Below are 12,524 nucleotides of genomic sequence, written 5' to 3'. Positions count from 1 at the left end.
CAATTAAACCGGCTCCCTGGTACTTCTGATGAAAGCAGCCCCTTGTTCCCCGGGGAAGGAACAGCCTTCCTTGACCTCTGCTCTATTATTCTGTTTGATTGATCTGAATTCTATCAGAAAGGATAATGATAGGCTTTGGGAGGGTGCGAGAACACTGGGAACAGAGAGGACAACGCTTTGCCAAAGGCTGCTGTGCCCAGCTAATGATTCTGACGGGCTGTGGGACACCCAGGCCCCTCTTTGTGCCCAGTGCAGCACCCATTAAATCCCTGGATTCTCCAAAATTGAGGAACAGAAGGCTAAAAGCATATCATAAACAAGCAAAGAGGACTCGGTGGCCAGCAGAGAGACCTGCTCTGCAGACAATGTCCCACCTGTGTCACCTGCCCTGGTGGGGACATGTCACCTTCCCCTGTGCCCATGGGGCGTTGCTGCCACCATCTTCACCTTGGGAACAGCTCCAAGGATGCTGATGGAAAGGCATCTCCCCTGTAAGGCACTAGGCAATGTCACCTTCCTCTACCTCCAAAAATTCCCTGAACATCAAAATCGGAATGGAACTGATGGGCTGGCTGTTCACGAACCACAGCTGGGTTGAGTTTAGAGAAAGCCCTTGAATCCCACCCCTGGAGGCTGCTCTGAATCCCCAGCTCTGCCTCAGGAGGGTGCTTGGAGGAGCAGAGCACTGCGCTTTCTCATGGGCAGCTCTTTGCTCTCCTGTCGCTGCCAGCTGGGCACGTTTCCTGCCGATGTTGTTTTTGACCCACCCTGGTGATGGGAAAACACGGAGAGGAAGGACCTGGCTCTTCTGCCCAGCAGGTAATGAATGGGCCAATTCCACAAAGCCGTGTGTCACCCGCCTGGGATAAGGGGTTTGTCACTGCTGCCATTGTTTATGTTCCTGGAGGGTAATCGTAATTTTTAATGTCCTTTTGATAGCGGTGTAGTGTGATTAAAACAGGCACATCCGAGACATAAATCTGGGTTTAAGCACTGCCTTTCTGACACACGATGCTGAACGCTCAGGGATCGGGCTGAAGGGCTCCTGGGCTGTGCCACCACCTGCCTCTGGCAAACCACCCCGAGCTTCAGCACCTCCCCGGACATCGCCCTGTAGGGACGGTCGCATCCTGCCCCGGGTGCTTGGCAGGAACCCCAGAGGGGCAGCAGAGCCTGGAGCAGCAGCTGGATGGAGGCAGGAGGCCCCAGGCTGGCACTGTTGGCTCAGGATAAACACACCAGCTGATTTCCTGGGAGCAGGGGGAGCAGCAGGAGGTCAACATGAACTCTTCACACATTTTCTGCAATAGAAAGCTCTGGGCTGTAGCTGGGGATGGTGCTGGGGGACTGAGGGAGGAATTTTCAGAGCTGACCCCTGTCTGATGTGACTCTGACTCTGGGCAGGCTCCTGCCCCAGCTACTTGCTCAGGCTTCGTGTTTGGATCCGAGATGTAACGCTGTATAATTTAAGCAAGACTTTGCTCCTGAGGCCAGGTCGGTGCACGTGGAGTGGAAATGTGGAAAAATCCAGCCCTCCCCCATGGAAGCTTGAGCGGATACCTGAGCCACTGGTGGAGATGATGTTTGTGTGACTCAATTCAGTTTGTGCCCTTGGGTGACAATGTGCCCGTGAGGACCATGAGTCACAATCGCCCTGTGCCGCATCCCGACAGTGCATGCCAGGCTGGGAGAGCTGGGGGTGTTCACCTGGACAAGAGAAGGCTCCAAGGAGACCTCAGAGCCCCTTTCAGTACCTAAAGGGGCTCCAGGAGAGCTGGGGAGGGAGTTGGGACAAGGGCTGGAGTGACAGGACACAGGGAAATGGCTTCCCACTGCCAGAGGGCAGGGCTGGATGGGATTTGGGAAGGAATCGTTCCCTGTGAGGCCGGTGAGGCTGTGGCTGCCCCTGGGTCCCTGGCAATGTCCAAGGCCAGGTTGGACGGGGCTTGGAGCACCCAGGGATAGTGGAAGGTGTCCCTGCCCATGGCCAGGGGTGGAAAAAAATGGGCTTTAAGGTGCCTTCCAACCCAAACCATTCCAGGATTCCATGCAGAGCTGTTCTGGGTACATGAGATGGGTGCGAGGGAGGAGATGTGGGGGTCCTGCTGGGACCACAGCCCGGCGATGCCGGGGAACAACTGCGGGGCGGGCACCTTCCCCTTCCCTTTCCCGGCAGGCTGCCGATGAACCCCGCTGGAGAGAGGAACGGAACCGCTTTTGAATTTAGATGTTGTAATTTCGAATTTAGATGTTTTGCAGTGGAAAAACTGAAAAGCTCTCCCTCCTGGGGAGCGGGCTGCAGCGGCAAGGACTCTGGTTTTGCTGCACCCTTCCCTCCCTACCTTTCCTAATGAATTCCAAGAAAGCCTCAATGCATTCCTAAACGGGAACACAGCCTGTGTCCTTCACAGTCATCTCCACAACAAAGCCAGCCATCTCGCCGCTGGCAGCCACGGGCTCCTCTGTGAGCTGGAAACAAAAGCTGAAAAGGAGCCTTTCTAGTTGCGATTAGAAAGCTTGAGAAGTTTGGCTTTTACTTGTTATTGCCTCACTGATTTCATCTCCGTGGCAGCTCTGAACCCCTCAGGGGACAGGAGAGCAGCCCCAGTCCCTCGCCAGGCTGCACCGATCCTGCTGTGGGAGCCGTGCACCCGAGCGCCCAGGAGAAGCAGGAATTGGGAATCTCTGTGTCTTTAGGATGCTGCGCTGGGTTTGGACACGGGTTTGTGTTCGGTCCTTAAGGAAGGAGCAGCGCCGGGGCCCAGCAGGTGCCAGAGAGCTCGGCTTCCCCCAGGAGAGGACGGGGGCACCAGGAGCATCCCCCTCTACCTGAGGGCATCCCTGACACCCATCAGAGCCCAAATGGCCCCAAGGGTGCCAGTTATTGCCCCAAATCCGTCCCCCAGCCGCATCCAACCCAGAGGGGACACAGGCGCTCATCCCCCCCAGGACACGAAGCCTTCCGGGGCTGCTCCAAGCAGTGAGGGGTGCGGAGGAACTGAATTAAATTATCCTCTTTTTTTTTCTAAAAAGGAAGAGATGAGGAAGAGCGATTATCGGGGAGATTTTCTTCGGGGGAAATTCTGGCACAAAGACAAACTGCAATATCTCAGCGCAGGCTGGGCACTGAGTCTTGGATAAAAATAAAGCAGGAGGCGGCAGCACCTTCCCGATGACATTAACTCCATTCATCTCCCGCTGCCGCCGCCGCCAGCGTGCTCAGGCATTAGGAGTTACGTTTTCCTCCACTATTTCTCAAATATATTTATGCTGGGAGATGTTTGTGGAGGTACATCCTGTGCCTGGGGCAGAGGATTAATTCCAAACTGTCACCTCGCTTTTTGACGGGTTTGTAAATTCTGTTCCGTTGATTTGCACTCACAGTAAATTGATAAAATCCTCTTTCCAAAAACCTAATTCACCATTTAGGGCTCACCAGGGTTTTAGACCTCATTGGCTCACATATTTATGTAAATATAGTGTCCAGCAGCAATTTGAAAACTGCTGCGTGGATAATGTGGATGGATAAGGAGTGAAGGCAGACACATTGTCTGGTGGGGGCTGTGTGCCCTGCAAAAGGAGCCTTTCCTCGCCTTGGGGCAGCAGATTTTGGGGTGCCTTTGCAGTGGGTGGCTGTTTTGGGCAGTGTTGCTCCAGGATCTGACCCCTTTGCACCAGAACTGATTAACCCTGACAGTGCTGGGAATAGTCTGAGCTCTCCAAGGATGGCGTTGGATGTGTCCAAGAGGACTTTGCCAAGCTGCGTCTGCAGGACTCCTGTGGTGGGCGGGGATGTACTGGTGTACTGGGAGCACTGGGAGCTCTTAGCAGAGTGGCCTGTCAATTTAGGGACTTGGTATCTTTGCAAATGGAAGTTCAGGACGGTCAGGAATAGCCTGTTTTTTATTGGAATTGCATTTAAATCAGCATCAGGAGATGCAAGCCCTGTTCCTGTGCAGCCCCATCATCATGGAAGAGATGCAGGGTGGCAGAGGGGACATCAGCAGTGATGTCCTCAGTACTGTCCCCCAGCCACCACTCTACCCGAGATGAAGCATCTCATCCACTAAATGTTGCCATGCTCCATTAATCCACCCTAAAACATCAGATGGACATTCTCTCTTGAATTTTAAATATACCCAGCCATTCCAACTCGCTCTGAAATTGCCCCGGAATGAACGCTTTCCAGAACCTTCCCTCACTCCCCCACGCTCTTCCCATGCCTGCTCACTCCTGCCTGCTGTACCCCAGCCCCCCCCATCAGTGCCAGGTCCCTGCAGTGCTTCCCTTGCCCTTGGGCTGGAGCACATCACTGAGTGTTCCCTGGAGGCCCTGGGGACCACTCTAGTCCTCTCCCTGGGGTGCTCCTGGCCCCTGAGCCCCTGGCTTTGGCACATCCCCCCCCCCCCCCCCAGTGTGCAAGACAGAGAGACGGGCCGAGACGTGAGAATCCTCCTTGCCGAGCAGATGACGCCGCTCTGGGATCCATCCCACAGTTATCCCTTCTGTCGTGCTCGAGTTTTTTGGATGCCTTTGCATTTGGCACCAAATTTCCTTCCTAGACTAAAGCTTTGCACTTGGAATGATGCCTTCGGAGCCGGGCTGAGTGGCCAGGCTGCTCATCCGATCCCTCCGCACTGCCAGCAGCTTGGATTGCGCTTCCATGAAGTCTCCTTGCACCTTCCTGCTGCAGCCATCTGTCCTGAGGTGCCAATGCCTTGTCCTCACCCCTGTGGAGCAGGCACAGACCTCCTGGGCTCTCTGGGGGTTGAACACCTCCTGCAGTCAGTCCATGGGCTCCTGGGGCCAGGAAAAGGGACAAAGGTCTGGACAAATCAGACCTTTCTCAGCTCAACGCAGAGCTGGGAATCCAGGCAGAGCCTCCTCGCTGTGCATCAGGAAAGCTCCAGGCTCAGCCAGCGCTCGGGGCTGGTCAGCTGCTGCTCTGGCCCCTTCCCAGAGAAAGGAAAAGGAGGAAAAAGGAATAAAAGAGAGATGTCTGAGTCGGGGCTGTGCTCTGGGAGCGGGCCAGCCGCAGCTGCACCACTGCCGGGAGCTCCAGCAAACAAAAAGATGGAACAGAGAGGAAATCAGCTCCACAGCACCCCGGGAACACCGTCCCCCCCTGACTGGGGACAGCATTACCTCCGTGTACCCACAGCCCTGAGCCACCACGGGGCAGAGTACTGCAGCAAAGGGTCCCCATCCCAGGGGGGCTGGATCCAGGTGCCCCTGCTCGCTCCCCAGGACCAGGACACGGGGCTGGCTCCCTGATTTAGAGCTCCGTGTGGCTCCCGCAGCTGTGGCAGTGTGACACTAACTCCCAGCAGCACGCTTCAAAGGGCTCCTTATCCCCATCTGTGTCATCCAACAAAGACACTGGGGCAGGAATGGTGTCCTCTCAAAAGTACCAGAGGAACGCTCCCTGCCAGCCACAGCCTCCACTTTTACAGCTCCTGGAAGCTCCTCCCTGACATCCCCTGGTTTTTTGGGGGTCCTGGTACTGACTGTGGCTGCCCAAGCATCCCCCAACCACAGGAACCATGGATGTAGATCCAAGTCAGGGATAACCAACACTTGCACTTGGTTCTGAGCCAACGCCACGGGCTCTGCTGGAAACCCACAGCACGTCCCTCTCTGGAAGGGAAGGTGAGCCCCCCTTGCTCCCAGGTTTGCCCCTGCAGTGCCAGGCTCCCGTTGGCTCCTCCAGCAGCCCAGCTCCATGGTTCTCCTCTGATTTTGGAAATCCTTATGGATGAAGTCTGAGACATAACAGAGCTGAGCAGCAGAGGTTCATTTGTTCCCCCTCTCTTCCCAGCAGCACAGCTGACCCTGTGGGTGTGCTGGGTTGATGCTGGGTGCCCACCAAAGCTGCTTCATCACTCCCACAGGAGGCATTCCTCCATGAACTTCCCAAACTGAGTCCTTCCCACAGGCTGCAGTCTTCCACGGACTTCAATGTGAGTCCCTTCCACAGGGTCAGTCCTTCAGGAATAGGATGCTCCAGCCTGGATCCCTTCCATGGGGTCATGAGTCCTGCCAGCAAACCTGCTACAGTGTGGGCTCCTCTCTGCATGGATACACAAATCCTGCCAGGATCCTGCTCCAGCACTGGACTCCATGGACTGGAGGTGGATCTCTGCTTCCCTGTGGATCCCCACAAGCTGCAGGAGCAGAGCTGCCTCACCCTGGGCTGCACCACGGGCACCTGCATCACCTCCTCCTCCTTCAGTGACCTTGGTGTCTGCAGGGCTGCTCCTCTTGCAGATTCTCACTCCTCTCTCTGGCTGCCGTTTCCATTGTGCAGGTATTTTTATCCGTGGGTAGAGCAGGATGTGGAGAGAGCAGGATGCGGATAGAGCGGGACTGGCCCCACGGGACAGAGCAAGAACATCCTTAACAACTTGTCGGTTAACAAGCTGTGAAAGGAGACAGACAGCCAGGAGCTGGCAGCCTGTCCCCTGGAATGAAGGACACCTTCCCTCCCGGAGCACCTCGGCAGGAAGGGCTCGTGCTGCAGAGCCCTTCTCCTTCCCTTCCTCCTGGGTCCTGCAGCCTGAGTTCCCTGACACTGCGTCGGGGCTGCAGGGCAAGCAGCTGAGGCACCTGCACCGGGTGGATCTGCTCCCTGCATCCCATCAATCCAGCAGCACTCACTTGTGCAGTGGCAGGAAAAGCCATCTCACGAAGCAGGTCCTTTTGGGAAGGGCTCCGGAGAGCTGTGGGACGCAGCTACGAGCAGCAGCTGAGGGGCAGCAGCCTGAGCCAGAGCGATGCCAAACCCTCTCTCGCCCCACGAGCCTTCCTCACTCTGCCCTTTGCCCCCTGCTTTGGGGTTCACCAGCTGAGGGATGGCAGGTCCCCTTCCCCGCTGCCAGCAGTGCACCAGCCTCACCCCGAGGTTTCTGCTGGCAACGTTGGCTTTGGCCCCACATTCTGCCCCACCAGAAGGGGCATGGCTGGGTGCTGCCCTTGGTCCCCAGTGGCTCATCCTGGTGCTCAGCCCCCTCAAGCCCTGACAGGGGCAGGGGGCTGGGTGCTTTTGGGGTGCAGGTGTCCTCCTGCCCCTCCTGTGACTGGGACCAGAGCAGGGACAGGCACATCCCCACCTTCCAGAGCACCCCATGCCTGGCAAACCAAGTGGTTAAAGACACACAACTCTCACGGCCGAATCCAGCAATTTCATCCCCCTGACAAGAGTGTAAATCCATCCTGATGGACTGGAAAATTGGAAAGCCAGTGCTCATGCCGTGTTTCCTACAGACATCTCCGAGCTCCTGAAAGATGCACTCGGTGGCAGCCCCGGTTCCAGCCGTGTCGCTCACGTCATGCTAATTAAAATAGAGCCTGTGTTTTGTAACAGGATTTCCTTGGAGCCTATTTTACTGCTCAGTAACCACTTTCAAATATTTGAAAAATAAAATCGCATCAAGTAAATAACTTTTGGATTGCTCACAGAAGGTTACTCTGGTTTCGTTTTTTTTGTTCCCAAAGCCCACTGGAAGCAGCTGCGCTCATCGCAGTGACAGAGGACGGAAAATACACAGATTTCTGAGGCTGCTTGTAGTCTATATCAAAAGCTGTGTGTTATTTAATCAGACAAAGCCCATTTCATTTAAAAAACAACTCTCTGTACAAAATGGGATAAAAAAGCACCCCAGCGCTCAGCACTGACCTGGAATACCCAGGGAACACCCCTGCCCACTGGCAGGATGGGCCATGCTCACACCAGCCCATTTTGATGCCCACGTTGCCTGTCCAGCAATGCCCTGACACCCCTCTGCCTCATGCATCGCTTACTATCCATTAAACTTCCAAATTCAGCACCACCTGACTTCCAAGGGATGGATCACACACTTCCCTTTTTACATGCTTTGCTGTTCCAAGATCTCTGCTGCCGTTCTGGATGCCAAGGGAGCACATTCAGCTGACTCGGCGCAGCCTGGCTCCTCGGCCCTAAATCCTGGTACCAGATTCCTCAGTGAAGGAGAAGTTAAAAATGTACAGAAGGAAATGTCTGCGACACTGTGACATCCACAAAAACTGCGCTCGAAATGGCATCTTTGTATATTCATAATGGCAAAAAATACCAGAGAAGCAGAGGGCTGAGAGAGCCCTAATTTCATTTACTCCTGATCCAGCCTCTCCTCATCCTTTCTGCCAAGGAGGAGAGAAGGAAGAGGAGCCATTTGCCATGGCCTTTGTTAGCTGTCCATCAGACAAGCCCCATTCCCGTTATCTGCGCCGGCAGCCTGGCTCTGTGCTGTTATCTCGTTGCTCGGGGTGCTGCCGCGAGAGCTCACCACGCACTTGTTGCAGCCCTCGCCGAGTTCACGCTCGGTTTTCCTTCCTGCCGGACACACCTGACCCTCTGGAAACAGCCTCCCGTGGTGCTGTGCTCACCACAGAGCCAGGGGGATCTCTGTCCTTGCTGTGGGGCTGTGACAGCCACCCCGGGAGTGCCCCAACGCCTCGAAGAAGAGAAGGGAGGGCGCAAACCTTGGGGCTGCAGAGGAGCCCGAAGCTCAGCACCCCCAGCTGCATTTCTGCTCCTCGCACTGCAGCCTCGGGCAGGGCTTGCTGGTCTCATCACAGCCTATAGTGGACGCCCCAAATATATTTAGAAATCCTGGATCTCCCAGGTGTTCAGCTGTGCCCCTGCCATCCCCAGTGCCAGGGGCTGGGCCTGCATGGGCAGCACAGGCAGCGCTGCTCTCTCTGCACGCAGCTGCCCACACCCCCCCTGTTTGCCCACTGCATCATTCCCGGGTACAAATAAATGCCCCTGTTGGTGCCCACGTTCCCGGGATGCCAGTGCTCCGGCACAGGCTGCCCGGAGCCTCCTGGCACAGGTCCCTGTGCAGGGACGTGCCTCTGCTGCCTGCTCTGCGCCGGTGGGTGGGTGCGAGCGGATGCCGAGAGCAGAGGAGAGGCTTTCACACCTCCTCTCTGGTGATCTAAATGGCTTCACCAGTGCAGAGCACCCAGAGCCACCAGCCAAGCACCCGATGGGTGCAAATCATGTGAAAATGGTTTTTTTCTTGGACGCATGAACTGAAGGAGCAGCAGATGGAGCACAGCAATCTGTCTCTGCAGGGTCTGATCCTGCTCCCCACCCAGCTGGAGAACAGCAGGATTTGCTGCTCTGGGCCCCTGGCTGTGTCCCCCTCCACACGGATGGACAAGACCCCTCCCCCCCCAGGCATGGGCAGAGCTGCCACGTCGCCACCGGCTCCAGGCTGCGTAGGCAGGAGTTGGGATTTTACTGCAATAATTCACCAAACCTTGTAAAGGGTCAACAATTTATCAGCTCCCTCTCTCTGCCAAGGAAAGAGGAGTTCAGCACGCTGTGTTCTTCCACCATGAGATTTATGGCAGATTGTGCCAAATCCTGTTCCCGGGAGCTGGACTGCCTGCTGATGCTCCCAGCAGGACTGGGGCAGCCCTCCTGCCTCAGCACACGAGACAGTGAGGGAGATGAGAGCCCTCACTGGGCCCGTGCTTGCTGGATTTGCTTCCCAGCTCCCCCAGACCCCCCGGGAGCCCAGGATCATCGCTGCTTTCACACAGAGCACCGGCAGCCTGGACCAGAGCGTTTGTGTAACACCCCAGAGGAACGTGCCTCTCTGTGTGTCCCCACGCTGGAACAGGATGCCAGAACTGGCAGGGACCTCGCATCTGATTCCTCCACACGTACACAGACCACAAACCCGTGCAGGTGAGGGAGAAATGCCACTCTCTCCATCCACTGCTGTTCTGCTGCCCAGAAGGGATGGATTCTGTAATACAATCCCTGTCTGGAGAGCCGAGTTTAAGACTGAAAAGTCAAAACCATTTAACGCAATCTGACCACGAGAGCAGGGACTGGAGTAGAAAGACAGCACCGCACAGCACTCCCGACACCGGGAGCTGGTTGTCTTTGCCATCAACACCCTGCCAGCCCCGGAGGGCAGCCTGAGGCCCCGAGCACACTGCAGCGCCAGCACACACCGGCCTCTCCCGTTCTCCCACCGAACAATCCACACTGGTAACCCCACCCGGACGCACACCCGAGCCTGCCTGCCTCGTCCTGGCATCCCAGCAGTGCCGAGGGACTGGGCACAGGCACCGCTTCAGTCATCTCCGAGCCCCACGCGAGTTTGCAATGACTTTGCCAAGTCACCCGCGAGCGCATCCCGGAGCCTATTCTTAGGTCTGGCATCGCGGCAGTGGGAGAGGGAGCGGGTCTGCGTGGAAACGGGGGACACGTGGAATGAACAGGCAGCCCCTGGGTAAACACACCCCCCCCACACACGGACACCCCCCGGCAGAGACGGTGGGTCGGGAACACCAGCGGGGACCTGGCAGTGGGGCTGGAGGGACACCGGGGACCCGCGAAGGGCTAGGGACACAGGGGACTGCTCTCCCTGCGGGAGAGAGGCGGAGGGTCCGGCACGGCTCTCGGGAGGCCGCGGCCCCGTTCGCGCTCGGTTCCCGGTGAGGACGCGGCTCCCGGAGCGCTCCGGGGCGGCGGGAGCTGTCCGCCCCGCGGTGCTGAGCGCCGCGTTCCGCCGGGCCCCGCTCCCGGTGCCGCTCCCGGTGCCGTTGCGCTTCCCCGCAATGCCAGAAGTTTCATCCCGGCCCGGCGAGCAGCAGAAGCAGGGGGTCCCCGATCGGGAGCGGCACGGCCGGTTCCAGCAGCCCTTCCCGCTCCGACCGCCCCCCTCCCCGGTCCCGGCTGCATCCCCCCGCGCCGGGCGGTGCCCCCTCCCCGGAGCCGGGAGGCGGCGGGCCCCGGGGAGCCCCGCAGCGCCGGCCCGCTCCGCCCCGCTCCGCCCCGCTTACCTGGGCGCGGGGCCGCGGGGGTGCCCAGCAGCAGCAGGGCGAGCAGGCAGAGCCCGCGGGGCCCCGGCATCCTGCGGCGGGCGCGGCGGAACCTCCGCGCCGGGGCGAGCTGGGCGAGCCGAGCCGAGCGGGGCCGAGCCGAGCCGATGCGATCCGAGCCGCTCCGCGCCGAGCGGGGCCGGGCCGGGCGGGGGCGGGCGCTGCCGGCGGAGCGGAGCGGCGCGGGGGCGCGGCTGAGGGCGGACCGGAGCGGAGAGCGCGGGGAGCGCGGAGCGGCGCGGAGCGAGCGGCGGGGGAGGGCGCCGGCGGCCGCCCCGGCCCCCGCGCAGAGCCGAGCGCTCCGGCCCCGCCCGCAGCTCCCCGCCCTTCGCCCCGGCCCCACCGACCAGCCCGGGGACGGCTCCCGCAGCAGCTCCGGGCACGCGGTTGCCCGTGGTTTCTTCCGTCCCCCTCGGCTCCCTCCCGCTCTGGGAGTCCCGGTGCCCCCCCCGCCCCCAGCCTGGGCAGTGATCCCACAGCAGGCCCTCCCTCATCCCGTGCCCAGTCTCTTGTCCCATGTCACTGCTCCTTGCCCCCCAAGCCCCCTATAGCATCCAAAGCCCCTCTCAGCATCCCAACTCTGCTCAGCAACCCATCCCCTGCACCCAAAGGCACGCTCAGCTCTCCAAGCCCTTCTCACTCCTTTCTCCACCCCACATGTACCCTACTGCCTTCTGTTCTGGCTCCCCCAAAGCAGGCTGTGAACAGGGCAGAGGCGCTATGGAAAGGCTGACACAGCCCCATGACTCCCTTGGAATCAGGGATGCTCCAGGGTTTCTGGTGCTGCTGCTGGAGCCAGCAAAGCCCGGCTTGGAGGGAGCTGTATCTGTGACCCGTCTGACCTCAGTGGGGTGGGGGCACTGGGCATACAAAAGCTCTCCGTTTGTGGGTGCTGCTTAGGGCCCCCTGCAACGTGGGACTGGCACCACGGCCATGGGTGAGCACTGGGGTACCCCCAGTCCTGTGACAAAGGAAGCAGCACGCAGACGGTCCCTGCTCAGGAGCTGGCCCCAAAACTCCTTAGCTTCCTTGCCTGCAGGGGAACTGTGGCCTGGATGGCTCCCAGGAACCCCCTGCCCGTCCCCCTGCCCAGGCCACCAGCAGGAGCAGTGAGCCCAGGGCTCCCATCAGGCCCCTCCTGAGCCCGTAGAGCACACGGTGTAACTACACTGACTTTGAGAACAGAAACGGAGGCTTCGTTCTCTTGAAACCCCAGATCCTGCCCTGAAATGTTTACCTCCCGGTGAGAGCGCCTGCTCCTCCCGGGCGCTCTGCCTGTCAAGTCAAGTAGCCAGAGCGATGTCACGAATGCACAATACCGGTGTCAAACAGCACGAGACAGAGCCCGGCCTCTTCCCTAAAGAGACAGTTTGTTGATGCTGCCATCTGAGAAGCCCCCGCTACCTTTGCGAGAGCAATTACACCGACCCCGTTACCTCAGCAACAACCATCACACTCCGGTGTCACTGCCAGCGCAGAACACACCGAGTCAAGGAACTGTCCAAACACGGGGACTGATCCTGCTGCCGTTTTCCCCTGCGGGGCTCTGCTGAGCTCCTTCCTGCCCCGGCGCCGCTGGAAGCGGAGGCAGCAGCCCAGGGATGCTGGGGAGCGGGCGGCAGGTCATTTGCATTCCCGGTGTCACTCCGAGCCGCTGCCAG

General features: G+C 58.8%; 1 protein-coding gene across 1 annotated transcript in view; it reads right to left on the bottom strand.

Annotated features, from left to right (window-relative positions):
• The window catches only part of SEZ6L (seizure related 6 homolog like), a 36,974-nt gene extending 24,660 nt beyond the window's left edge, over nucleotides 1–12,314 (bottom strand). The window contains exons 1-2 of the mRNA XM_069031337.1: nucleotides 12,300–12,314; nucleotides 10,825–11,323 (exon numbers count right to left, since the gene is read on the bottom strand). Of these exons, the coding sequence (XP_068887438.1) occupies nucleotides 10,825–11,323; nucleotides 12,300–12,314 (514 nt within the window). The remainder of the gene's footprint in view (nucleotides 1–10,824; nucleotides 11,324–12,299) is intronic.
• Between the last annotated feature and the right edge of the window lie 210 nt (nucleotides 12,315–12,524).

Source organism: Aphelocoma coerulescens, chromosome 15 (genome assembly GCF_041296385.1).
Source record: "Aphelocoma coerulescens isolate FSJ_1873_10779 chromosome 15, UR_Acoe_1.0, whole genome shotgun sequence".
Taxonomy (NCBI): domain Eukaryota; kingdom Metazoa; phylum Chordata; class Aves; order Passeriformes; family Corvidae; genus Aphelocoma; species Aphelocoma coerulescens.
Note: the sequence above shows the minus strand (reverse complement) of the source record. Positions and strands in the feature narration are given on the sequence as shown.